Genomic DNA, 25,578 nt, shown 5'->3' on the forward strand with positions numbered 1-25,578 from the left:
TTAATTTTTCTCTTCAAATTCAATTCTTCTTCCATGTAACTCAATAAACACCACTTTCTTAATTCTTGTGTCGAAAACAATGTCTCGATTAATTTAGGACAAGAGTAAAAATGAAGAATAAGACTTGTGGTTGAGAGTTGTCTACTTCTTCTAGCCATACACACTCCATACCTTTGATCCATTTTTGGATAGATGTATCCATTCTATGTGTCTTAGAGAGAGAGGAGCACAAGTCTATCATTTTATGGCATGTGCTACATAGTAATTTTTTTTTAATTAAAGTGACAGCTACACATGTATTTATTCTAACAATCACAACTGGTTAGCAATTTCATACAATGACAAAATTTGCAACACAGAACGTAGAATCTATCAGAATATGCCAAAACAGTAAATTAATCATTACATCTGACAAAATGCATCTGACCATTCCTCCAAAGATATTTCAATTTATTGTATTATTGATCTTAGTTGAAGTATGAAAGTGACAAAATGCATTTATTCATCTAAAGGATAGCAAAAAAATTAGAGCTAGAGCTATTGAGTTGGGATTCTATTCACCAGAATGATACATACTACCTGATCCATGATGACAATAAGAGTGAGTTAGAAGAAGGAACTTGCCTTGTTTCTACCTATGTGGATCGCCAGAAATGAGTCCGGCTTGTGCTAACTCTGTTCGTGATGTATATACACTCCCGAAGACCCGTGTCCAACTGAGGGTCTTTATATTTTTTTTCTCACAAAAAATTCTTGTAAAAGCTGCTATTGTGAATCAAAATAGCTGTCGTATATAGAAAGCCGGTCGAAAGCATCAAAGTTAGCTTTTAGGCCGACAAACTGACTACCGCACTGGGCACAGCCAGCTTCAGGCCATCTACACCCTCCCTCGCGGGTGCGTAGAGGGCATAAAGATTCACATACCCGGCATATAGGGTTGATGGAATCATCATCATCTTCATGACGAGCAACATACACGGGACTATCTGGTTTCTCATCACTCCGCGTGCCAGCAGTGGAAAAGAGAGATTTTTGAGGGATCTCTGTTGCTATGCTTTCGATGCTAACAATGCAATCACCTTCTTCGGAAAAATGGACTTTGGACCCGAGTGCTTGTATTGCCCGTTTTATAGCAACATTTTCCTTTTTGGCACTCCTAGCCCAGTCCCTGGCTGAGCTGCTGCTGAGTTTCTCGTTTCGCAACTCATCTGTCAAAGACTCCACAGCTGATGTTGCTTCTCTAAGTTTTGCCTCTGCTAGATCTTTTGCCTGCCAACATTTGTTACTACCTGATTACTCTTCAATAATATCAATTATTGGGAAAGAATTATTGGGCTTTAAAGCAATCTAGAACTTTTTCTAGAGGGGTTTTTTTGTGTAAGCAGAAACAATAAAACCACCATCACGAACCCTTCCATCCCAGCCCGTCTTATATACTAAGCCTTTCTGAAAACCCAAACCTATATAAGCATACCAATCCAGTTAGATTATCCTACTTGTACAAAAGAATCCAAATTCAGGTACTTATTCCAACTTAAAGTAGAACGTAGTTTAGAGGTCATGCTCCTTAAGAAAGGCCTCTACTGCACATTTTATTGACAAGCACGTCTACCAGTCTTTGATCATGATGTCTTACCAATCTTTCCTATTTCGAGCATGATCCTGATATCTGATTGATTGACATATTCATGCCGGGCCCACACGCGGGGAGGAGGGGGGGTGGGTGTTGTTAACAGGTGGTCATTTCTTTTGGAGACCACAATTTTAATTTTGTTTGTTTTCTTGAAAAGGATTGGAAATATCATCTTCCTTATTCCTCATGTTAAACAAACAGTTCCTGTTAATGCGGTTTATATTGTGTTCTCGATTAAATGCCAACATATGAAACTGAATCTACCATGCATCCATTATTCCACACCCTGTCTAGGCTTGTTGATTTGGCGAATTCTCGCACTATTATTTGTGCATACATGCAACACAAGGATTTTAAACTAGAAAGGATCTTTTCCGGTCCCACAGGCACAGATACGACACAGCAGAAAGAGAGGAAAATTAGATGAACAATGATGAATAGAAACAAATTACGTACCTTCTGCAATTCAGATAATTTCTCAGCCATGTTTCTACAGTGTGTTTCTAACTCTCCACCTTGGGATTCTGATGGACAAGCCCATCGAAGGTGGAACTGAGGCCAAAGCGTTGGTGCTAAAGCCGCTGCTGGAGGTAATAACGGACCTTGAAATTTTGATGCGTCGTAGAAGTGGTTATAATGACCAGAAGGCCTATCTGAATCCCGCAACTCAGCCAAATAGACCCACATGCACCCACATGCATCATAAACACCAGCTTGATGCCTTTCTTTCTCACTGATTTAACAAAGAATAAATCAGACAAGAGCAATATAAACCAAAATATCAATACATTTTTTCCACATCAAGTTGTTTGTTGCATGATGCAAAAGCCAAGCAAAGACTTCTATAATCATGGCCGTGGTTACCAACTAAAATTCCTCACCACACAGCATGGTTGTCAATTGTAATAATAATTCATATTGTACTAAATATACTTTATACATGAGCAGCTATTGGAGGTAATCAGAAAGAACTAGCTTTTATTGATGAACTCTCTGCTTCATGATTTAACTTTGTATGTCTTTGGTGATTGTTGAATAATAGATCATAAGTTCTACTCTACTTTGTAAGCTGAACACAGCTTTTAAAACGTCTCAATAATATCATTACCTTCCTATTTGTGGCAAATCCAACATCCCCAATTTTTTCAGCATTAAAACAATGTCATTCAGCAGTATACATCGTCCAAATTTCATTGTAAATTTTGGGGATGTTGGGTTCCCACATATTTAAGTAAAGATGGTGGCATTCTTGAAATGTTTTAAAGCTGTGTTGAATTTGCACAATAGTTCATTACTTTATGATTTATTCAGCAAATATCCCTACTAAAAACACTATACATAAAAAAGGGAGCTTGCAAAGAAGACAAGTAACATAATTATGGCAGTGAGCTAGCAAGGAAAGAAAAGGCATATACCTGTTGCAGAAAAAGTTTCCAAAACGGCAGGACAGAACACAGTCTAGTAAATCTACCAGGAATACCTGCAAAGCCATAAGATAGAGTCAGCAAGCAGCATTATGGCGTAACATCATCGAATTAGCTATCTCATTATGCATTGGAATGAAGGTACATTACCGAAGAAAACTCAAAGGCAAAGGGATACATTCGTAACAATTGGGAAATGCAATCAACCCACTGTAGAAAAATACTGTAGTCAGTGACCCGAAAAGAAAAGGTGTCGTAAGATATTCATCACAAAACTCAATTCACACATAGGGATCTTTGGGACAAAAATAGTCAGACTGTAACTATGCCAGTTGGACAGCGCTTCTATAAGTGACAAATGACTATAATCACTTCCAAAATCATGATCAAATCTTCATCTGTTCATGTTATTTTGGCACTGGTTACTAAAGCAAATAATGAGCTGGTGTCCAACTGCCATAGCCATAGTAAAATTTAGTCTTACTGAAATTGAGATCTAAGCATTAGTATTTCTTAAACCCATTGAATACAGTAGAGTGGTGACTATAACATAAATGCACAACAGAACATGCTCTTTAGCTCTAATTATTTAAGGCGGAGCAATGACCCTTTTCAAATCCCCCTAAAATCATTTAGTAAACTGGTGCTACAAAATCTACTTTCTAAAAGATAGTTACTTCCATGAATGATCTCAACAAGCAGAGACAAAAACATAATGGTAGCAAAAATTAAGCATAAAAGATAGTTACTTCCATGAATGATCTCAACAAGCAGAGACAAAAACATAATGGTAGCAAAAATTAAGCATCAATTGGTCTACCAATGTTTCTAGTACATCTACCTGCAGAAAGATAGGTGAACAATTATTTTGTGCATGAGAAGAATTAGGCTGGGGAGATGATTGGCGACTTGGAGATGAAGTTAAACTCCCAGTAGATGCCTGCCGTGTAAATTCAGGAATGCTTTCACTTCCCGACACAGTAGGCAGTCCCAGACGATCTGAAAACGGATGACCAAATGCAAGCCAGTCTTTTTCTACAAGAGCCTGTTTATTCAGAAAGATTTGAACTCAGTTACAAAAGCCAATCTCTTCTCATACTCCCTCGTCCCATATATACTGACTTGTTTTCCTTTTTGGGCACATATATTGGACTATTTCCTTTTTACAGCACCTGTATCACTCACACACCTTTAACTAATACTCCCTCTGTCCGCGAATAGGAGTCCCGTTTTTTCATTTTGGTCCCTCCGGTTCATAATTACTATAAATGGTAAAGAGACCACACATTCCACTAACTCACTCCACTCACATATCATTTAAAACTAATATACACAAGTGGGACTCATATTCCACTAACTTTCTCCCACCCACTTTTCTTAACATTTCTTAAAACCCGTGCTGGATAGGAATGGGACTCCTATCGCGGATGGAGGGAGTACTTTACTACCCACTCACCTTTACACCATAAAGCAACATTCCTGAAAACCCATGGCAATAAAAATAGGCCAATATATGGGACGGAGGGAGTAGCCTAATTATCATCACACAACAGGCCTAATGAACAAGATGCAATCTATATAATTGGCTATTGCATCAAACACAGTAATTAACCATACCTGGAAACCTTTGAATGTCCGGTAGTATGGATCAAGCAACAAACTTGCAAGAGAAACCAGCTGAGTTGTTCTGTCCCATCCATCACTGCAAACATCATTTTGGATCATTCATAAAAGATCAAATCAATCAGTTGTTCTCGGTCTTTAATAATGTTTAGATTTTGAAATGATGCACAAAATGAACAAATTATCCATTTGAAGCAGACAAAAATTCTTCAAGTGTTATGGTTGAAAACTTAGATGTGCGTCTTTTCTGAATTATGCATACATAAAACAGCTTTTAAAGTTTCTTCTCCCAGTTATGGGCTTCCACAGAATATTGGATAGAGATAATATGTTCTGGATGACACATAAGTACAAAAAAATATCATCTCTTACCAAAGTAGAAATGGAGTTCCATTTTCCAAGTATCTTGATGAGGACCAAAGATATTAATGCATATTTAATTAGTGCTATTGTAGAGAAAGCACTAGCAACATATATATTCCCTATGTCATGATCTCTAGATAACTAAGGGTGAGGGTTTCAGAATCAAGAAACAATTATATTATACCACCAATAGGACCAGTCAGCAAACAGGTTCAACCAGGAAGATACAATAAAATATCCTACCTACAATGGACTAGCACCGTAGCTGATTCTAGAGCAATTCGAGCAGCAATCCAAGCTGAGCCAGCCAAGACACTCTGAACATGTATCAACCAACCGCTGTCCCCCAGAGTTGAGACTGAAGCAGACATACTGCTGAGATTTCCTCCTCCCCAAGTCCATCCACCATGCCTCTGTCAATAGAAGGGCAAGAATACAAGTATACACTCAGAAATATTACTACCAAACAGACTAAATATTACTTCTTATAACCCCTAACTCTGCTATAATTTGTGAAAGATGAAAACATCACCGCACCACATTATGACTAATAAAATCGATGGAAACAACTGAAGAACTTTGTTAACAGAACTTTCTCTTCTTTACATCATAACATAAACCCTTAAAGAGAGAGAATGTTGATTTTTCAATCCCTTAGAAAAAACCTTTTGCGGACACAAGGACTTTACAGAAAGAAGACTAATGAAAGACTGCAAAAAAGTAAATGTCAGTAAATGAGTGAAGAGTGATTGCAACAACAAATGTAAACAAAATCCCAGCTATACATGTTAAAGTATATCATTAATCTCCCAAAAAAGAACCAATGTGTATAAACAGATTATTCTCTTGAGGTGCAACAAAATCATACCAAAAAAGAAGACAACCCATCTGAAGATTTGGCACCATGAGTATCAACATAGTCTCTAAGCCGAGCAAGACTCTCGCGCATTGCGTGTATATTGTCTATACCAAAGAAGACGATCTGAAAAGTGGAAAAGGGAGGATGAGAAGAAGGCACCACTTACAGAACACATTATAAGTGCTTCTAAAAGTTAGGATGCACAATTTGATTATGGATTTAGATAGACCTCAGACTGAGAGTAGTTGGCAGAGGACTCTGACCCACCACCCATTGCACCATTCGCCAATGCATTTTTCCTAGGCCTTGCATCAGCTATATATAGCTTCCTAAATGAAAATATGGATTTGATGATTCACCAAAGAAAGTACTGGAGATATTTTAGTTAAATACCTCAAACTGAAAATATGAATTTCAGGTGATTTAGTTGCTTGATAACAAAAAACAAATACGACCATGGAGAGCCAAACATGGTTGAACTATAGAGAAGAAAATGAATACTGATGTAAACTCAATGAAAATAAGTTACCTCCTGCGCTCCCTTACTCCAGAAAGTTGAGTCCAAAGTGCGGCAACTAGTTTCTCATCAGAATTGCTGCAAAAAAGAGTGTATGGGTTCAGAAGACAATATATGGATTATGAGAGAGGAATGAAACTACAAGTTAGTTTAGAACTCCTACTACTCACTATGATCACAGTCATAAATTACAGTATCTATGAAATCATTCACAACCCTTTCAAACCAGCAGACCGACAGGATTATTTTACATCCTATAATCACCTTCTCATGTTCATCATGAGGCCAACCAGTGGTTGAGAAGATCGCGCTAGGACAGCTCCAGTTCCTGCAGCTAACCAATTAGTCTAACTTATGATACGTAGAAAAATTATAATGTGAATTCAGCTCATACCTGGGTTACACCAGCAAATTACAGGCAATCTACACCGTGCACGGAAGGAACAAGCCTGCAGTATCTCCACATCGCTGACAGAAGTTGCAAGGAAAGGCATGATCGAAACACTAAAACTATTAGTATAAAACTCTAGCAGTGGCTCCCATGGAAAAATAGATCTGCATAGATTTTCTTACCTTATGGAGTTTGGAACAAGCAAGGCAAATGGATAGGTAGGGCACATTGTATAGTTAGAGTTCAAATTGCTGATTCTCCACCATTCATTGGACAGTGTGAATGATCCATCTTCAAGTGTTCTAGGGCAAGCTTTGCGTGATTCTAGCCCAAGAAGCCGGAAGTACTCATTCAATAACCGCACTTTAGGGGTCGTGTTACTGTATCTTGAAGTTCCAGCAGCAAAAGCATAGAGATCCCAAAGTCTAGCTGGTCTAGTCCACCTTGATATAGCATCAAACACAGCACGCCTCTGCAAAATAAGCATTTTATTGCATAACAATGTGATTCAGATGACCATCTTCGGCATCAATAGTAGAAAGCATAACTGAGATGCTTAAAAGTTAAACTGATTTAGTCGCCCAAGTGAATAATTTGGACTACTTTTTAACCCACGCCAAAAATATGATTCTGACTCTACGTAGCGCCTTGCATTATAAATATACTATAAATTTGTAAGTACCCAAACAATTTAATAGAATTATTTTAAGGTTTTTAGGCAAGCTTATTTTAGAAATTGTTTAACTCTTCATCGAATACCACAAACATCATGAATATAATCACCAAAGTAGGCTAGGAAAATCATCATATACATAAACTTCCAAATCCAAGATGACTGACCTGTTTCGTCCGAGGCCGAAAGCCAAAGACAACAATTCTCATATCTTTACCTGCAAAGGTTTATAAGAATAATACAATCAAATGCAAACAACCACACATCATAATCATGAGATACAAACACAGTGACAAACATCATTTATGCAAAAACTAAAAGTTACTCCGCCCATCCCATTTGCCTTCAACAAGAAGGGTCTAAACAAGTGGGCTTCTTAATAAGCGTGCCCAGAAATTTGGGATCATTGGGGGTACTAATTTACGATTAAACTGACATTCACCGCAAGAAAATTCAAAACCTTCGTTCAACTATCTCAGTATTCTGATCCAATTATTTTCAATTGCTCTCGCCTCTCGATATATTTACTTTTTGAGAAATGATGCTAAGAACCATACCAATGACCTGAAGCAATCGTTGAGATGGATTCTTATCAATCTGCTTAGGAGCTGATGGAAGCTTCATACCCTTCAGTCAATAAAGAATATCAGAGTTCAGATCTTGCATTATGAACTAACAAAACATCTGCTTTATGGAGAGAGTTAAAGAAATTAAACAAAGCAAAAATTACCATGAGTTAAAAACATCACATTTTTCTTAGGAAAGTACAATTTTATTGCATTGGAAAAATAAATACTGTGACAAGTAGGGCAGGGGCAAAGTGCTTAAATTGCCTATCACAGAAATTGGAGAAAACTATTCGGATCAACTCTTGAAAATGATTTGCAATGATTCCTAACATAGAAAACTATTAGGATGTAAAATTCTTTGTGATTAACATCTGCAAAGGATGTATACTAGCAAAATATACAAATAGACAAACTAGCATATAGAAGAAGATTGAAGGTTACTGACTCCATTCATTACAACTTACAGTTCTGCTGAACTTCTCGATTGCCGCCAATGGTATTGTGCCAAGTCCTATAACGCTTCTAGATCCATCGCTCTAGGAAAAAAAGGAACAGTCCTATAAGCAAAAGGTTACATTTATTTTCCAAATATTACATCAAAAAGGCAATACTTTGATTTATAAAGAAATGCAATCCAGAATTTTTCATGCGAATGTGGTTGAATTTCATAAGGTAAAGCACAAAAGATTGTATTTGACTCATATGTCCTGATGATGAAGACCGAATCAAAACTCAACAAGTTTTAATGTGACTGGATGAGATCTAGCCATCTAAGCAGTCAGCTCAAAGTTTAGTGGGAAAATAAATCATTTGAAAATTATTAACAATGGCTTCCACACAAGATACTTATTCATTAGTTAAACTATAGCTCTTCTTTGTGCAGATGGCCGTTCCCCATACGAATTGTGTAATGAGAATAGTCAAACCAGAATAAGTGCAAGACTACAGTCCTAACCTTAATGTTTTATCAGCATGATATATGGCAAACTGCCAATAAAGTAGAAACACCCTAAATTTTAATACAAAATGAAAGAGACTGTATTAGCAACAGAGGAATGAACTTTAGTGTCTTACCAAGAAAAGAAGACGAAAATTTGTCACATATAAATCTCCGGCCTCGTCCGTGTTCACAAGAACAACGCCATGTCCCTGGAAATGAATCTTCAATTAAGTCACCCCAAAATATTCTTATTGAAGATGCAAAGAATGTGGAAGATAGCTTCTTTTTTCCAAAATATCATCAATCAGCATAAAGCATATATGCATCCTTACCAATATATACCACCCTCCACTCTCTAGCAACATCTAGAACAAAAATGACCTTATATAGTGTCTGTAATCTAAGGCATAATTTACAAATTACACCTCTTCTAAGCAATACACAGATTACCAGAAGCTAAAATCCTGATATGCTCCATAAATCATGTAAAAACACTAGATTACACCTTCACTTAATACAAGCTTTTCTAAATTTTGTCATCATCCAGAAATCTTACATTAGACTTACCACAAAAATTTCCATATTGCACAGTTATGATTAGCATCTTGAAGCTACAGAATTCAAATAAGTTAATTCGAACTATAATCCAAATTCACATCCTCAAAATCAAACACTACAAGAAATCATAAAATCCAAATTCATAGGCACACAACCACCAAAGAAGCTCAAATTTCAACATCACCTCTACTATGACAAACTCCCCGTCGAACAACAACTGCTGCAATCCCTGCGGCACAGGCCTCAAAGTCGAAACTTGCTGGAAAAAAAAGGGAAAATCACAAATCAATCACGCACATTTTCCGAAAACCTAGAAATTACAGAAAAAACGGCGCATTTCGATGAAATTGGCAATACATCAACTTTGGTCCATTCGAGGGTGTCCCAGCTGCCGTCGCCGTCGATTTTCTCCGGCTCCGGTTGACGGAGCGGCGTCGACCGTCCGGACCTCGCTCGCGGTATAGACATAGGGTTGCATATACAAATCGAATTGGCCAATTGGGGAAAGAATTCAGCTTAATCGGTGACAATTTGGGAGAAAAATTGTGATAAATTTGTGAATTGACGAATTTGTGTGTTGATGCGGGTGATCGACGTCAGCGTGACACGTCACCACGTAGGCCCCATCTGACGCGGGCCCAACCGCTTGTTAGTTAATTGAGTATTTCAATTTATTTTGCAAGCTCTTGAATATGTTCAATGAATCAATTTACTTTTTTTTTATCAAATGATCATTAGCATTCCAAAAAAAGGTTATTCATTTTATCGAAGTTTGAAACGACGTCATTTCATCAAATATTATCGAAATTTTATTTTTTTCAAATTTGATGACACTTTCTTTAGAATATCAAAAAGTTTAGAATATTTTCTGAAACACACTAAAAATAGATAATACAAAAACACTTTTATATTCATTTGTACATTTTGTTATAGCGCAAACGACATATTTTCACATGTTAAAATGGAAATAAAAACCATATCAAATTGAGGTGCGTGCGAAGAATGGTTAATGGTCCGCCGGTGAATACCCTTGGTAATTACCCAAAAAAAAAAAAGAAACTATATCAAAATCTGCCAATATAAATCGATTTTCGTAGCTGACTTATTTAGCGAGATATTTTATTAAAAAAATCATTATAATTAGGGATGTTAAATCGTTGATACTAAAATGAATGTTTGGAATATATTTTGCGGCATAGAGCTCAAATTAACTATAAATATGTTATTGTATGTATGTTTAAAATTTATTAAATTGAAGAATATTATTAAAAGACACTTAGTAATTGGTACATAAAAATGTACGTACCCTTATAGCACTCCCAATGGTTTGGGGATAAACTCCCTTATTTCTCCCTAACTCCTGCCACATCAGCGCCACATCAGCACCAAAATTTATCCCCAGTTTTTAGCCAACTTTTAGCCAACCTCTGCAATGGTTTCTCCCTTATTTCTCCCTTATTTCTCCCTAACTCAACATTTCATTTTTACATCATCACTAATTTAATTGTTTTATTTTTATATATAATAAAGCTAGCTTATTTAATTTATAAGATAAAACAAATAATAGTAATAAAGTTCGTTGTATTAAACACGGGTACACATTACAACGAAGAAAATTAAAAAAAAAAAAAAAGTACACGAATGGAAAAAAAAAATCAAAAAAAAAATTCAAAGAAAAAAAAATTCAAGGGCGGTGGGCGCGGTTTCTATTTGCCCACAATTCTTCGATGATATCGTGTTGTAGTGTTTGATGGGCCTCCTTCTGGTGTATGTCCATGAACGCCTGGAACCGTTCATGTTCGTTGTGCGGTACACCCTGGCGGGCGGACTCGGTTGAGACACCGTGACTCGATGATGCAACACTTGGGTCGTTGGTGACGTCGAGGACGCCTTCGTGTTCATCATCGATGATCATGTTATGCATGATGATGCACGCATACATGATATCGGCAATATCCCCCTGGTAGAAAAAGCGCGTCGGGCTCTTTACCAGTGCAAATCGCGATTGGAGCACCCCAAATGCCCTTTCCACATCCTTGCGCGCAGACTCTTGCGCTCGGGCAAAATACCTTCTTCTATCTCCGAGTGGGCATCTGATCGTCTTCAGAAACACGGGCCATTGCGGATAGATGCCGTCAGCCAGGTAGTACCCCATGTTATGCACATTGCCATTGGCCGTGAATTCGATGGAGGGGCCTAACCCGTTGATCCGCTCGTTGAAAAGGGGCGAGGAATTGAGAACATTTAGGTCGTTGTTCGACCCGGCTATACCAAAATAAGCATGCCAAAGAGCGATCTCGCTTTGTATGTAGCGGGAGATATAGTTGTTGATTGGGTTGTTGGCGAAACCCGCTACATCCCATCCGGTGGGAGCGGGAGGTACCTCTTCTTCGGAAGAAGAATGTGATATTTCCTCGTCGGACTGAGTACGAGACGATGAATCAGAACTCATTTAGTAAAGATGGAGAGAAAAAAGATTGAAAATTTGTGTGAATGAAGTTTGTGGGTGATGAATGGAGGAAGAGGATGAAATATTTATAGGGGTGGAAATTAGAATATGACCGTTGAGGAAAAAAAAAAAAAAAAAAATTGATCATCGCCGAAAAATCGCCGAACAGCTCCCCACAGTGGCCGGCGATGATCCGGCGATAGCCCGGCGTTAAAACGCCGCTTGGCGTAAAATCGGTAGGAATTTCGCCGAAAAATCGCCGAACTCCTCCCATTGGCCGGCGATAAGTCGGCGATATCCGGCGAAAAATCGCCGGATTTTCGCCGTCGCCATTGGGAGTGCTCTTATCTGATTTTTATAAATTTTGTCGGTATTAAAATATGGAAGACTTATCTTATACTCCATTTTCTAAATATATATACAGGGATAATAGTAAAATAAAAAAGACGGCATTATAATATTTTTTATTGCCAGAAAATTGAGTTAATCATCTCTTAAAATACAGATAATTGAAATTATTATATTCATTATAATTATAAGGCCCAAACTACATATTCCAGAGTCCAACCCACTTCGGCCCAAAAATCTCATGAAAATACCCCCAACATCACACAAAATACCGAAAGTATCCCTAAAACCCAAAATCTAAAGAAACACACTCAGTGCGTGAAAAAATCACACAGCAAAAACCAGTCGAAACCTGCTCGCAGTCGCCACTCTCTCTTTCTCAGCTTTCGTGGTGCGAGAAAATGGGGCTAAGCGATAATTCCATAACCAGACGGAGGAACAAAAGGATCAATAGAAAGGCGGAAAGTAAAAGGGATGCCTCGTCAAAAGTCTCCAGCCGCGTCGCTGCCTTCATCGCCGCCAAGAAGCGCCGCCAATCCGGCAAGCGCCGCCAGTGTCAGGTAACGCTTTTTCTCTTCAATTGAATTTTTTTTCCCCAATATTGAGCTATTGGATTTTCAATTTCTGATTTCCTTGTTGTGGAATATGAGTTTAATTTTGGGTTCGTGTTGTTTGAAGGTAAATGTGCAATCTTTTAGGTTTTATTCTATTTGGGTGCTGATGTCAAGCTGCCTAAGTTGCTTTACGAGTTTGATTATAGTTAATTCAAGCTATGGTTTTGCTAATTATTCGTAGCTAATCTGTTTTATGTTGAAAGTGGTGGGATATGTTGTTGAAAATTGGGATTTTTTTTGCTTTTTGGTTGCTGTTTAGGGTATGTGCTTCAGCCTTCCTTCTCTTGAGGACCCTTTCAATGAAAGAAAGGGGAAACCCGAACCCATGGGGAAAAGGAAGAGGGATTCGAAAGATGATTGGAAGCTAAAGGATAAGAAATCTTCTAGGTTGAAGAAGGAGTTTGTGAAAGGAAATGATCAACGTGGACGTCTTCCTGGGAACAAAACGGAGAAGTCTCAGATCGTGGAGAAGGGAAAGATGGCATTGCATTCGTGTATTAAGTTTATGGGGTCGGAGATTGCAACCAATCTGGGGAAACCGACTCACCAGATTATTAAGAGGGGAGGGTCCAAAGGCTCTTGGGAAGAAATTGTCTCGGACAATGTTTCTGGGAGCCCGTCAAAGTTTTTGCTTATGTGTTTGAACACGATACAGGATGCTATGCACAATGGAACAGCCTTGAGTGATGAAAAGGACGAACCTCTATTTGCTAGTGCTTGGGGACTTGATTTTTGGAATTGTTACAGTACTGGAATAGATGTGCTGGAGGCCAGTGGAGCTGACTCAAAGAGGGAGCAAGTTTCTTGGATAGCATCGACTGCTGCTGATATCATTTCAATGAAGGAGAAAGAGGGTGTATCATTTACTGGTCCTTTCCTTTTATATTTAGTGCCATCTCAAGATAAAGCCTCCGAGGTTTGTAGGATGCTTACTCCATTTCCTATCTAGCTGTCTATTAATTTTTTGTGCATATACCTTTCGGGATCTTAGATGATGCTATGGTGTCAATCATATATCTGAAATGTGCAATCACATATGCTGCGCGACAGTGTGCATCAAATTTTAATTGATACGATACTATATCATTATTGAAGGTTTCTGTCCCAAGATAATCTGTCTTGATAATTTATTATGCTGCCCTACATCATCTATAGGTACGCGGAGTCTGCAAGCCGTTGAAAGGGCTTGGCGTACATACAGTGAGTTTGCATTCAGGTGCCTCCATAGACCATCAAATAGACGGGTTAGTCTCCAAACTGGTTACTCCTTTTATGCAACAACAGATTACTGCCAACATGTTTGTGATTTCTAGAGATGCACGTTACTTTATTTTGGTCACTGATTGTTTAGTCTCGTATCTAAGAGTCAGCAGATTTTTTTTATAGTTTGTAGTGGCGGGCATTAGATAAAGGGGCGACTGTTTTCTGGCTCATTGTGTGGCAAGTTGATGTAAATCGACGTGCTCTCATCCTGTTCCTTTTCCAAAACTTATTCATGTGAAAAGCAGCTGTTTCGTATTTGTGTATTTGATATCAATGGGAGTGTTTTTCTTGACCTGTTCTCATCGTATTTGGCAGTTTAAATAATTGTGAACCAGAGTTTCTCGTCTCCACCCCCGACAGACTTTTGGAAGTTGTCGCATTAGAGGCCGTTGACATATCTGGAGTTTCCTTGCTGGTATTTTACTAATCCATCATGCATAACAGTTTTCTCCGCAAAACATTTACACCAACGTGTTCTCGTTAGTTTTTACATCTCGGTGTTCTCAACTTCTCATAGGTTGTTGATGGATTGGAAACCCCTTCTAGTGGTGCCTACTTCGATGCAGTCAAAGCCGTAAGGCAACACATCACTGGAAGCCTTAGAACAGTTGTCTTCTCCGACTGCATGAATATTTCATCCGATAGCTGAATCAGCCGGCAACTGAAATGCCATACGGGTTTATTCGTGAGTGAAATTTTGTAATGTTTTTTTTCGTTCTCCGGGGCATTGGAATATAGCTTCGATATTATTTGGGTGCAGTGATATTGCATTAGGCTTTCATGCATCAATTAGAAATGTAGGAGTTGGTTTCACTTAGAAAAAGGCTGCATTTTTGTATGTCATGAGAGAGAATACAATTCACACAATGAGAACTGCAATTCATGTTTTATGCAGTTGAATTTTTGCAACTTGTATGCTTTGGGAGGCTTTATTTTTTCCAAAGGATCAGTAATGATTCTATATTAACCCTCAGTCTTCGTGATAACTCGATCTCCTAACTTATTGTTGTCAACTAAGTTGTGTTTTATCGTCCTACGCAGAGAGAGAGACTTGGCCACTGAATGAATCCTATCTTTTATTTATATTTGGGGGGTTTTGATCCATGCAAAACTAGATTTAAATATAGAAATGCAGAACAAAATCATACGAATGGCATATTTAGGTCACTAGTAGTTTATTTTTAGGTCATTTTAATAAATGATGACCTACAATGATCTAACAATGACATCAAATTTGAATTTTATAAAATGACAAAATAGATTAATAATGATTTTTCTGTGTTTTTTATTAATTATTGACAATCAGATTGCTTAATCTTAGGCCTTAGGACTACGATTTGGACTGCATTTTTGGATTTAAATGCATTCTTTTTTTGGATCAAAATCCTGTTTAGGGGTGAATAATCAATTTGTCACATCTAATCCACATTATCATACAAGAAATTTTTTTTTTTACAACTTCGGGATGTAAAAAAAGAAGGGAAATAGGTTTCTTAAATCATGAACTTTGTTTAAATTTTGGTATTTTCCATGAACTTTAAAATTGGTCTAAAATATTACAAACTTTAAATTTTGTTTGTTATTTTCAATGGTAGCCCAAATAAAATATCTTCGGCAAAAATCTTATTATGCGTGGGCAACTATGAAATCTTATTAGTCTCATCAGGTATTCTTGTATCCAAAATATTTCAACTTTTCATCAACAAAAAAAAAGCCTCTTTTCATCTGTTCATTTCTCAGTGCCAGAAACAAATTCAGTAATTATATAATGTTGTTGCAATTTTTCCAAGCAAAGGTTTTTTTTATAAAAAATGAGTTTGATCAATTCTATCCTTCCATCCAATTACAACTAATTTCCCTTTTTATGTTGTGCAAATTTTTTGGGTATTCCAAATAATATTGCTAAAAAAAACAAATAAAACGATTCTACTATCTTAAATGGCTAAAACATTATTTGAGTGCTATATACTATATAGAGTATGTTAGGGACCAATCACCAATGTTAAAAATGTGAATAATTGAGACTTTTAACAAAAAAAATGATGGGACTTATTATTCTACTTAAAAAGTTAGGTATGTTATAATGGTACTTTGAATGTAACTGAATTTATTACTATTTGACTGTGACATAATTATTATAACTATGAAGGTTCGAAAATTGAAAAATAAAATTATGAATGAGTGGATATTACCCAAAATGATGGATTTCATAGCCTGATACTAAAATTAAACTACTACTACTACTGTTACCTAATAGAGCAGTGATATAAGCAAAACTACTTCATAGTACCGAATCGTTGAACCAAATAAGAAGTTTATTATCAGACAACATGGAGTTCCCTTTAAGATCGTTTTAGTTCATTCTTTCTAGAATGAATTAAAATGATCTAAAAATGAATATCCATATAAAATGAACTTAAACAAAACTAAAAACAAACTCCGTAACAATATTTTAAAATGAACTAAAAAGGAAGGGTTCAAAACTTCGGTGCTATAAATTAGTTCGGAGACTAATCATAATCCATTACCTAATATTCTCAACATATGAAAATAGAGTCAAACTCTTGATATACTCTTTCAATTCATTACTAATAATTTTAATAGTGAATGATATTAGATTTAATGCAAATTTAGTCAAATGTGAAAAAATAACGAACAATATAGAAGAGAGAGTGAGTAACAAGTCGTGTCGGTCATTGGGGAATGGAAGACGAATATATTTTTTATGAAATAACAAAACTATTGATTAAAGACGGAGATATATACAGTTTTTAATGAAGTATCTATGCTTGTTGACGCAAATCTAGTTTTTCGACAATTTTTGGTTGTATTACGTTGTAGAATAATAGAATTGAATACGGAGTATATGACTATCAGTTGATAAGTACGACAAAAATACCTAGATGTACTGAGGTAAGAAGTGAAATGTGAATATATTTTGTACGGAAAAGTATAACTTTTAATTATAAACATAGAAGAGTACATTTTTAAAATCAGCCTCCTATCCGTACAATATAAATCTAAGACAATTTTTGTCTTGTAATAGATAATATAAAATTAAACGATAATACAATATAAATAGTACTAGTAATTTAGTAATATGTAACCCAATGTTCAAAATTAAATATAGGGACCGGAAATTAAATGTGGGGATTGACTATAAGTGGGTTAGAGTATTAAATTTTAGTACTACTACTATACATTTATTTTTCTCAATACTCCTCCGTCCTATCATAAAAATAAGAATATTTTCTATTTAGGAATGTCCCATAAATATATATCATTCTACTTATGATAACTTCTTTATTTATACTCATTCTCTACTCAGAGTCACACACTTACTCAACTGTAATTACTTTTTCTTTTTATCTCTTTTATTTACCAGTTATTTACCAGTTATGCATTAATTCTCGTACTGTTTGTATTTTTGTGGGACTGAGGGAGTATTATATTATCTCTCTCATTTCTCACCTTCTTTCTCTCTATAAAAAAAACCAAATACTGTTATAACTGTTGATGACTTGGCTTTCCGACATTGACTCACTCTCAAACACATCACTCCGGCTATACGTACAAAACGGCTGTATGTATCCATCGGTGAGCTCGACTGTAACTGAACAAAACTCTTGAATTTTCCAAATCTTTTTTCCATCACATTTTTTCCCCGTTAAACCCAATTAACACGCCTCTTAATTCTGTATCAGTAAAGGATCACATGAAATAATCTTCATTTAAGGTTTTTATGGGCTTTACTCAAGAGAGAGAGTGAGGAGAATTCATTGCCACATTTAAGCTAGGAATTAAATCACCTAATTCACTTTGATTTGCCTATTTATCTCTGTTTGTGTTTTTCATTTCCATTCAATTGTGAGGCATAGGTTAGCTAAGAAGTGGTTAATTTGGCATGCCTATAGATAAAATATATTGTGTGGAATTCAAGCTGTGAAAAATGCAGGTGGTTTGTTTATTTAGGAAATTTGGTGTAAAGATGGAATTTTTTCATCATTTTCTATCACTTTGATTGATTGCTCTAAAAAGAAAGGTTTTTTTTTTAGATTTTGGGGTTTGAAGAAGCAAGAATTGGGAAAGGAGTATGAAAATGCATGTGGTTTATTTATTTTAGGAAATTTGAGAATATATGGATGAAGAAAAAAAATTGGGAAAGGAGAGTGAAAATGCAGGTGGTTTATTTATTTTAGGAAATTGATTTTAAAGGTGGATTGATTTTTCCATTTTAGATCAGTGTGATTGTCATAAAAAGAAAGGTTTTTTCAGATTTTTGGGGCAAATATGGATCACAAAATAGCATAAGGCTGCTGAAGAAACAAGAATTGGAGGAGTATGAATCTGGAGTTTGGGATGCAGCAGAGTGATGGAGTGGAAAATTGGGAGGATTTGCTCGGGCTCTACACCGATGTTTTGCAGGATGGATGGGGCCAGGGGGAGAGTGTTGGGCCAGCTGGTGTGGCTTTTGGTGAGACGGGGAATGAGACGCGTGGTGGCTCGACTGGGCTATCCGGGGCAGATCAGTGGAGCCGTGGCGTTGAGGATGTTGGAAATGTGGTTCTTCCTAGAAAAGTTGAGTCTTTGGAAGAATTGTTGGGTAAGGTTGTAGAAAATCAGGATATTGGTGGTTACAATCTGCAGCAAATGCAAAGTGAGTAATATTTCTGGACAAAAATTTCAACTTTAATGTTTGCTATGTTCACATGATGTTCTAGGTTAGATCTTTTGTGTGTTTGAGTCATTTTATGTGCATTATGTGTATTGATTTATTCTGCTCCTTAACTAGATATTGAATTATGCATAATACTCCCTTCGTCTGCGTTAAGTGTCTCGTGTTATGGAACATGAATTGAAAAAAGTTAGTGGAACGTAGATCTAACTTTTTAGATATGACTTTAATTAGTTTCGAAATGAAATGTGGGACCCACTTATGATTTAACGGCGCACGGGTGAAGAGGAAAAAAGTTATGGTATACTTGCTCTAGAGAATACATACTCTTGGCAGATTGGAACAAACGAATAGTTCTTTATTGATTCGATACGGATTTTAAGAAATGTAAAGGAAAGTGAGAGAAACTCGTTAGTGAATTGTGGGTCCCACTTTTATATACTACTAGTATTAGTTTTTTCAATGGAATGTGAGAAACTGAGAATAATGATTTAGTGGAGCGTGAGGTGCACTTACCCAACATGGAAAAAAGTGAACTTGGACTTTTAATTACGAACGTACCGAATGGCAAAATGACACATTTTTTTTATCGGGATGGGAGCAGTATCTGATGGTTGTGATGTTGTGTTTGCAGGTAGACTTTTGGTGGATAAAAGACCAAGCGACGGCCTAAGCTTACCGCGAAGTTCAGAAGACGGGGACTCCACGAGCGTGAGTCGGCCTTTCCATCTCAGACCAGCAACACCGGATCACCATAGCCTACTGAAGAACAGCCAGAACAGCCAGCCGCAACATCTGTCAACAGAAGAAAACTGTAAGAAGTCTATGCTGCCTCAACAAGCTGAAACTGGAGAGAGAGAGCACGACGATTTCGTCTCCGATGCCCTGAGTTCAGCGTCTCCTGACGCTTCAACGACAGAGGAGAAGCGAAATCCAGTTGGTGGAAACAACGGAGGAGAGTTTTGTAACGAAACACCACCTCAGAAGACACCAAAGAGGAGAAAGCACCGGCCGAAGGTAGTGAGGCCAGAGAAGCCTAAACTAACTCCAAAGCCCGTGGCAAAAGAAAACAAGACCCCCGGTGGAGATCCTCCCACCAAAAGGAAGTATGTGCGGAAGAAAGACATTAAAGGCTCGACAAATCAAGGGAAATCGTGTAAGAGATCGTTAAATTTTGACTTGGAGGACGAAGTCGGAAAGAAATCTAAGCGCAAAGAGTTTGACCACCGCGATGATAGTCATACGGGCAGTGAGGCTGTGCATCAAAACATTAGCAGAGAGCAGACACAAATGGAGCAAACGTTTGTAGGAAAAATCCCGCCTCAAGAGTCACTGGCATTCGCAGCCACAGTCCCGACAGCCTCATCGAAAGGCCACACTCTTAATGCCATTGCAAGGAGTTTGAATGCGCGAAGTACTAATCCGGGTGCACAAAGGCAGGTATACAGTCATTCAAGTGGCGGCTTTAGTCAGCTTCTTATTCTAGCAAACACCCGACAGCAAAACATGGATGGACTGAGGCATCCGGGACTTCAAAATACGCCTCAACTTCCGTGGGAATTGGTAGGTAACAGGGAGGAAAAGCAACCCGAAAGAGCATATTCCTACACTGCGCCAACACAACCCCGGATTGTCAGTTCCCGTGGAAGCCACTTTAACGAACAAAGCATGACACCGTGGCAAGATTTTGCAAAGATGAATGGGCTCAGAATGCCTTCTGCTGAAAATTTCTCCGAACAAACTGTAGGCCCGAGCAGGAGCATTCATGGCCATACATACAGACCGCGCACGAATGCTGGATTGCCATATTTTGGCATTGAAGAAATAACCAAATTGATGAATCCAACGTACGAAGCCAACAAGGCCACCCGCCATTGGCGCGTGGATTCCATCGGTTCTGGACTCCGGTTTCAGAAGCAAATGTCCACTTTTAACCGAGGCCCTGAAGTTGGAAAAAGAAAGGAGATGGCGGCTGCATTTGCTCGCGTGTCAGCAAAGAGGCATTACATCAGAAAGACGCCACCAAACAAAATGTCGCGTACAAATAGAGTAGTACAGCAGGAGACGAATGTCTCGGGTACGCATCTTTCAGCAAACTTTCCTCTTAATGTATAGTTTTATTTGCACGAAAATGTAATATCTCTGTTTACTCTGCAGGCGCACGCGAACATAAGAGAATCATATTGGCAGTTGACGATATAACAGAAGGCATGAAAAGGCTACAGATCAGTACGGGAGAGGAAAATGCTCTCGTTCCGTACGCAGGAGATGGTGCTGTGGTTCCATATGAGGCGGTCAAGAAACGGAGGCCACGTCCCAAAGTGGACCTTGATCAAGAGACGAATAGGCTATGGAACCTGTTAATGGGCAATGAAGGAAGTGAGAATGCGGACACCATGGACGAGGATAATCAGAAGAAATGGGATGAAGAACGAAGAGTCTTCCGTGGTCGTGTGGATTCATTTATAGCCCGGATGCATCTTGTTCAAGGTATATTTATTAAGTTGATATTAGAAAAATTTCAGTATTCGGATAACCGGAATGGAAATTTATCTTGGCAGGCGATAGACGATTCTCCAAATGGAAAGGTTCAGTCGTTGACTCGATAATTGGAGTATATCTCACTCAAAATGTCTCGGATCATCTTTCGAGGTATGGTTGGTTTCCACGATAGCGAGTATTGAGGAATAGACGATGATAGATCGCGTTTTTAACGTTTTTCCACATTGCCTGCAGCTCGGCTTTCATGTCTCTTGCAGCCAAGTTTCCTGTCAAGTTGACTAGAGATTCATCGTGCCAAAACGCGGGAAAACCATCAACTGAATATGTGGTCCGCGTAACGCATCCTGATGGAACGACTTGTCATCAACGAATGACAAGGGAGCCAGTTTACGATCACAAATCATCTGAACACGGTTCAGAAGAAGTTCCTCCAGGCAAAGAGGCCAGGATAACAGAAGAATGTATTGCTTCGTCACAAACTTCTTCAGGCTCCGTGAGTTTCCAAGCCTCGGAGGATATCAGATCAAGCTCGGGATCAAATTCTGAAGCCGAGGACCAAGCAACTGGGAGCAATTTGCATCGACCTTTGTACCTCTTCGAAGAGGCTGGAGGAATAGCAGAGCTCCAGAAAAATCAGATGCCAGAAATGGGAGTTTCATATCCGGACAAGATTCTCCCGAACGATCATCGGGAATACGAAAAGGAATGCACCTCTTCCTTAAGTTCTACACTTTGTGATACGACACACGGAGCAGTCGTAGAAGAGTTGCATAATAAATCAGCCGAAGCAATCGGGCAAAACCCCACAGGTAATCGAAAACTCTATGCAGATAGCACACTTGAGCCGACCGAGACGAAGACAGTCCACGCTTCTGATGAACAATCAACAAATGCAACTGCGAGAAAGCAGAAAAGCGAGAAGGAGAAGGAGAAGGAGAAGGAAAAGGAAAAGCCAATTGACTGGGATTCGTTAAGAAAGCACGTGCAATCAACGGGCGGTAAGGGAGGAAGAAGCAGGGACACAATGGACACTCTGGACTATGAGGCCTTACGAAAAGCTGATGTCCGTGAGATCTCTAGCACTATAAAAGAAAGGGGAATGAATAACATGCTAGCAGCACGAATCAAGGTATGCAGAACGTTGCACGTTACTTAACACTTAACCCTAGTGAAGAAACTAATTCGATGTTTCTGCAGGAATTTCTCGACAGACTCGTTAAAGATCACGGAAGCATTGACCTGGAATGGCTGCGAGACGCTCAGCCAGACAAAGTCAAGTATGCATAATGAAATTCGTCACGTTTACTAATTACACAGATTTACGTAGTCTTACATTTTCTCTATTAACAATGCGTGCTGTTGCAGGGATTACTTACTGAGTATACACGGGTTGGGGCTGAAAAGTGTGGAGTGCATACGCCTCTTAACGCTTCACCATCTAGCTTTTCCGGTAAGCACACTTTCCTGCAAGGAACAACGAAAAAGAAAACCATTTCGCTGACTGTTTGTTTTTAGGTTGACACGAACGTTGGACGAATTGCTGTCCGGCTTGGCTGGGTCCCACTTCAACCGCTCCCGGAGTCTCTACAGTTGCATCTTCTTGAACTGTAAGTTTGCATCACATCATAAATAGTTAAGGCCGCGGCTGATAAAAACGCTATTGCTTTCTTGAAGGTACCCGATGCTGGAATCGATTCAGAAGTATCTTTGGCCTCGACTCTGCATGCTCGATCAAGAAACCTTGTAATAAATTCTCAACCTGAATCAGCCTATCGCGATAACAAAGTTATATCCTTATGTTCGTTCCACTGACAATTGTATTATGTACGACAGGTACGAGCTACATTACCAACTGATAACATTCGGGAAGGTAAATAACTAATCATCGTACAAATCCAGAAGAAACGTTTTACGATAGTTACTTACCATGCATCTGATTACGATACAGGTTTTCTGCACAAAGAGGCAACCAAATTGTAACGCATGCCCGATGAGAGGAGAGTGCCGTCATTTCGCCAGCGCTTTTGCCAGGTACGTGTAAAAATAATCGTATTCGAAACAGAGAATGATAAAACTGCATAACTGATGCATTTGCAACTGGTCAGTGCAAGGCTTGCTCTTCCGGGGCCAGAAGAGAAACGCGTGGTCTGTTCAGACGTTTCAACGGATCCCAGTCACAGTTGTGGCGTAGTTGAAAAGCCTATGTTCTTACCTCCGCCCGAGGATCACATGGGAGGTGGTGCAGGGTTCACACCGATAAACTGTGAACCTATCATCGAGGAGCCAGCCTCCCCCGAATCATCGATAGAATATACAGAAAGAGATATTGAGGATGCATTTTACGAGGAGGATCCTGACGAAATCCCGGAAATAAAGCTCAACATCGAGGAATTCACGACTAATCTAAAGAGCTTCATTCAAGGGAATAAAGAAATGCCAGAAGGTGATATGTCCAAATCCATAATTGCACTTAGCCCCCGAGTTGCTTCTATTCCCGCACCCAAACTGAAGCACGTTAGCCGACTGCGCACAGAACACCAAGTGTAAGTTCATAACCTCCATCCAAAATAGTAACAAAATATAACAATCCTTATTGGTATTCTTTTTCTCTCTTTCGTTCATCCTTCTGTTATCGTAGATGAGTAGTAGCTTTGAGCATCTTCGATCAGTCGAAATTTTCATCGATTTATGATGCGTAATTGCAGGTATGAACTCCCGGATTCACATCCACTACTAGAAGGGGTTAGTTATTCCTCATCTCTACGTAAAGCTTTTAACATTTCACAATGCATCAATCTGACAACGAAGTAAAATATGTCTGTTAGATGGATAGACGAGAACCTGACGATCCAAGTCCATACCTTCTCGCCCTATGGACGCCAGGTGAGACTGCAGACTCCACTCAGCTTCCGGAAGGTAAATGTAGCGCTAATGAAAGTGGCTCGTGCGACGACAAAACATGTTTTTCATGCAACAGCACGAGAGAAACACACGCTCAAACAGTACGCGGGACTATTCTGGTAAGTGCTAGTATAAATTGCCATCCATAGACAAACAACAAACCCGATTGTTTTTCTTGCTAAAGGAACCACCTCGTTGCAGATACCTTGTAGAACCGCAATGAGAGGTAGTTTCCCACTCAACGGGACATATTTCCAAGTCAACGAGGTAAAAAACTTCTCACGATTCATATTTTCCGTATGAAATTGACAATCAGTGATGATCAATACATGCATATATGTTGAAAATACACGCAGGTTTTCGCTGATGATAAAACGAGCAAGGATCCTATTCACGTACCAAGAAGCTCGATATGGAATTTATCAAGAAGAACAGTCTTCTTTGGGACCTCGGTCTCAACTATATTCAAAGGTAAATTTTAACTAGTAGCTTACACGTAAAGAGTCGAAACAAAGTGACTTAGCGATTGGTGATTTTTAGGTATGTCGACGGAAGGTATCCAGTACTGCTTTTGGAAAGGATTCGTATGTGTTAGAGGGTTCGACCAAAAAACTCGAGCGCCACGACCTCTGAAGGCGAGGTTGCATCTTCGTGCAAGCAAGATAGCAAAGAAGAATGAGTGAAAACACAAGATAATGTAGAGCAAGCCACCATCACTCCAAGATCAAGATGATAGAAGAAGTGCAGTAGGATAGCATTATACATGACCAATTCTTTCACATTCTTGTTCTGGTTAGTGTCCAGACCACTTTTACACGTATGCAGCAAGGAGAAATTACTAGGATAGAATCTCATTTCATAGACATAGTCATTTTCCAACATGTAGTTTTTCATCTTTTCAATATATGCTTGACATTGATAATGAGCCATTTTTTCAAAGGGGGAATTATTTGACAGAAAACAATAAATAAGAAAATGTAACATTAAATCTTTTTTAAATGTGAGTATACTTTTCTAGCATGTTAAGCGTACTTGCTAATCAGCTCATGTACTCCCCCCCCAATAAAAATAAGTAATTTTCTTTTTTTTCTTCAGTCTCATAGAGGTATCTCATTTTTCCTTATGGAAAGTTTTCTCAAACTATTACTTACATGCGTCAATTTATTTACAGTTGTAATCACTATAACTCACTATTAAACATTAATAATAAGGGATATTTACCCCTAATATCACATAACTTTCAAACAGTTGGTTTTTTTCACAAACTTTCAATTTG

At 38.3% G+C, this 25,578-nt stretch overlaps 4 protein-coding genes across 8 annotated transcripts; 2 read left to right on the top strand and 2 right to left on the bottom strand.

Moving 5' to 3' along the window:
- Positions 1-391: 391 nt before the first annotated feature.
- LOC125218778 (phosphatidylinositol-3-phosphatase myotubularin-1-like) lies at positions 392-10,087 on the bottom strand. Of its 4 annotated transcripts, none has more exons than XM_048120551.1 (19): positions 9,914-10,087; positions 9,735-9,809; positions 9,127-9,201; positions 8,517-8,588; positions 8,041-8,110; positions 7,651-7,700; positions 6,993-7,282; positions 6,814-6,923; positions 6,684-6,747; positions 6,432-6,497; positions 6,132-6,231; positions 5,912-6,025; positions 5,287-5,456; positions 4,675-4,759; positions 3,899-4,102; positions 3,208-3,267; positions 3,049-3,113; positions 2,090-2,366; positions 392-1,269 (listed from the first exon to the last, which is right to left on the bottom strand). In XM_048120551.1, exons 1-19 carry the CDS (start codon positions 10,016-10,018, stop codon positions 766-768), a joined length of 2,556 nt encoding a protein of 851 aa, XP_047976508.1. In that variant the 5' UTR covers positions 10,019-10,087; the 3' UTR covers positions 392-765. The 4 variants fall into 4 exon arrangements, with proteins under 4 accessions (XP_047976508.1, XP_047976515.1, XP_047976498.1 ...); XM_048120558.1 differs by having other exon boundaries at positions 424-1,269; positions 6,814-6,887; positions 9,908-10,087; XM_048120541.1 differs by having other exon boundaries at positions 424-1,269; positions 9,908-10,087.
- A 527-nt stretch (positions 10,088-10,614) lies between these two features.
- On the bottom strand, positions 10,615-11,705 carry LOC125190601. The gene is made up of 2 exons (XM_048087935.1): positions 11,269-11,705; positions 10,615-10,621 (listed from the first exon to the last, which is right to left on the bottom strand). Exons 1-2 carry the CDS (start codon positions 11,703-11,705, stop codon positions 10,615-10,617), a joined length of 444 nt encoding a protein of 147 aa, XP_047943892.1.
- Positions 11,706-12,660: 955 nt separating this feature from the next.
- LOC125213667 lies at positions 12,661-15,133 on the top strand. The gene is made up of 5 exons (XM_048114369.1): positions 12,661-12,907; positions 13,221-13,877; positions 14,117-14,205; positions 14,540-14,639; positions 14,742-15,133. Exons 1-5 carry the CDS (start codon positions 12,749-12,751, stop codon positions 14,871-14,873), a joined length of 1,137 nt encoding a protein of 378 aa, XP_047970326.1. The 5' UTR covers positions 12,661-12,748; the 3' UTR covers positions 14,874-15,133.
- Positions 15,134-17,744: 2,611 nt separating this feature from the next.
- LOC125212785 (DNA glycosylase/AP lyase ROS1-like) lies at positions 17,745-25,322 on the top strand. Of its 2 annotated transcripts, XM_048113053.1 has the most exons (18): positions 17,745-17,821; positions 18,500-18,881; positions 19,534-20,976; positions 21,057-21,389; positions 21,461-21,551; positions 21,636-22,530; positions 22,599-22,678; positions 22,767-22,851; positions 22,917-23,008; positions 23,076-23,144; positions 23,235-23,271; positions 23,350-23,432; positions 23,507-23,944; positions 24,107-24,143; positions 24,227-24,421; positions 24,504-24,569; positions 24,659-24,773; positions 24,843-25,322. In XM_048113053.1, the coding sequence occupies exons 2-18, from the start codon at positions 18,566-18,568 to the stop codon at positions 24,983-24,985; spliced, it is 4,518 nt and encodes a 1,505-aa protein (XP_047969010.1). In that variant the 5' UTR covers positions 17,745-17,821; positions 18,500-18,565; the 3' UTR covers positions 24,986-25,322. The 2 variants fall into 2 exon arrangements, with proteins under 2 accessions (XP_047969010.1, XP_047969004.1); XM_048113047.1 differs by lacking the exon at positions 17,745-17,821 and having other exon boundaries at positions 18,159-18,881.
- The last annotated feature ends 256 nt before the right edge of the window (positions 25,323-25,578 follow it).

This window comes from Salvia hispanica, chromosome 1 (assembly GCF_023119035.1).
Source record: "Salvia hispanica cultivar TCC Black 2014 chromosome 1, UniMelb_Shisp_WGS_1.0, whole genome shotgun sequence".
Taxonomy (NCBI): domain Eukaryota; kingdom Viridiplantae; phylum Streptophyta; class Magnoliopsida; order Lamiales; family Lamiaceae; genus Salvia; species Salvia hispanica.

Excerpts from the sequence above, each read along its gene's own strand:
- LOC125218778 (XM_048120541.1), bottom strand. The coding sequence starts at position 10,018 with ATGTCTATACCGCGAGCGAGGTCCGGACGGTCGACGCCGCTCCGTCAA. Across the intron at positions 9,202-9,734 it reads GGGAGTTTGTCATAGTAGAG|GGACATGGCGTTGTTCTTGT; the intron begins GTGATGTTGAAA and ends ATTCATTTCCAG. Across the intron at positions 6,232-6,431 it reads GGAGTAAGGGAGCGCAGGAG|GAAGCTATATATAGCTGATG; the intron begins GTAACTTATTTT and ends ATTTTCATTTAG.
- LOC125190601 (XM_048087935.1), bottom strand. The coding sequence starts at position 11,705 with ATGGGGTACTACCTGGCTGACGGCATCTATCCGCAATGGCCCGTGTTT.
- LOC125213667 (XM_048114369.1), top strand. The coding sequence starts at position 12,749 with ATGGGGCTAAGCGATAATTCCATAACCAGACGGAGGAACAAAAGGATC. Across the intron at positions 14,206-14,539 it reads ATAGACCATCAAATAGACGG|TTTAAATAATTGTGAACCAG; the intron begins GTTAGTCTCCAA and ends CGTATTTGGCAG. Across the intron at positions 14,640-14,741 it reads TATCTGGAGTTTCCTTGCTG|GTTGTTGATGGATTGGAAAC; the intron begins GTATTTTACTAA and ends AACTTCTCATAG.
- LOC125212785 (XM_048113053.1), top strand. The coding sequence starts at position 18,566 with ATGAATCTGGAGTTTGGGATGCAGCAGAGTGATGGAGTGGAAAATTGG. Across the intron at positions 22,531-22,598 it reads TGCTAGCAGCACGAATCAAG|GAATTTCTCGACAGACTCGT; the intron begins GTATGCAGAACG and ends ATGTTTCTGCAG. Across the intron at positions 22,852-22,916 it reads TTCACCATCTAGCTTTTCCG|GTTGACACGAACGTTGGACG; the intron begins GTAAGCACACTT and ends GTTTGTTTTTAG.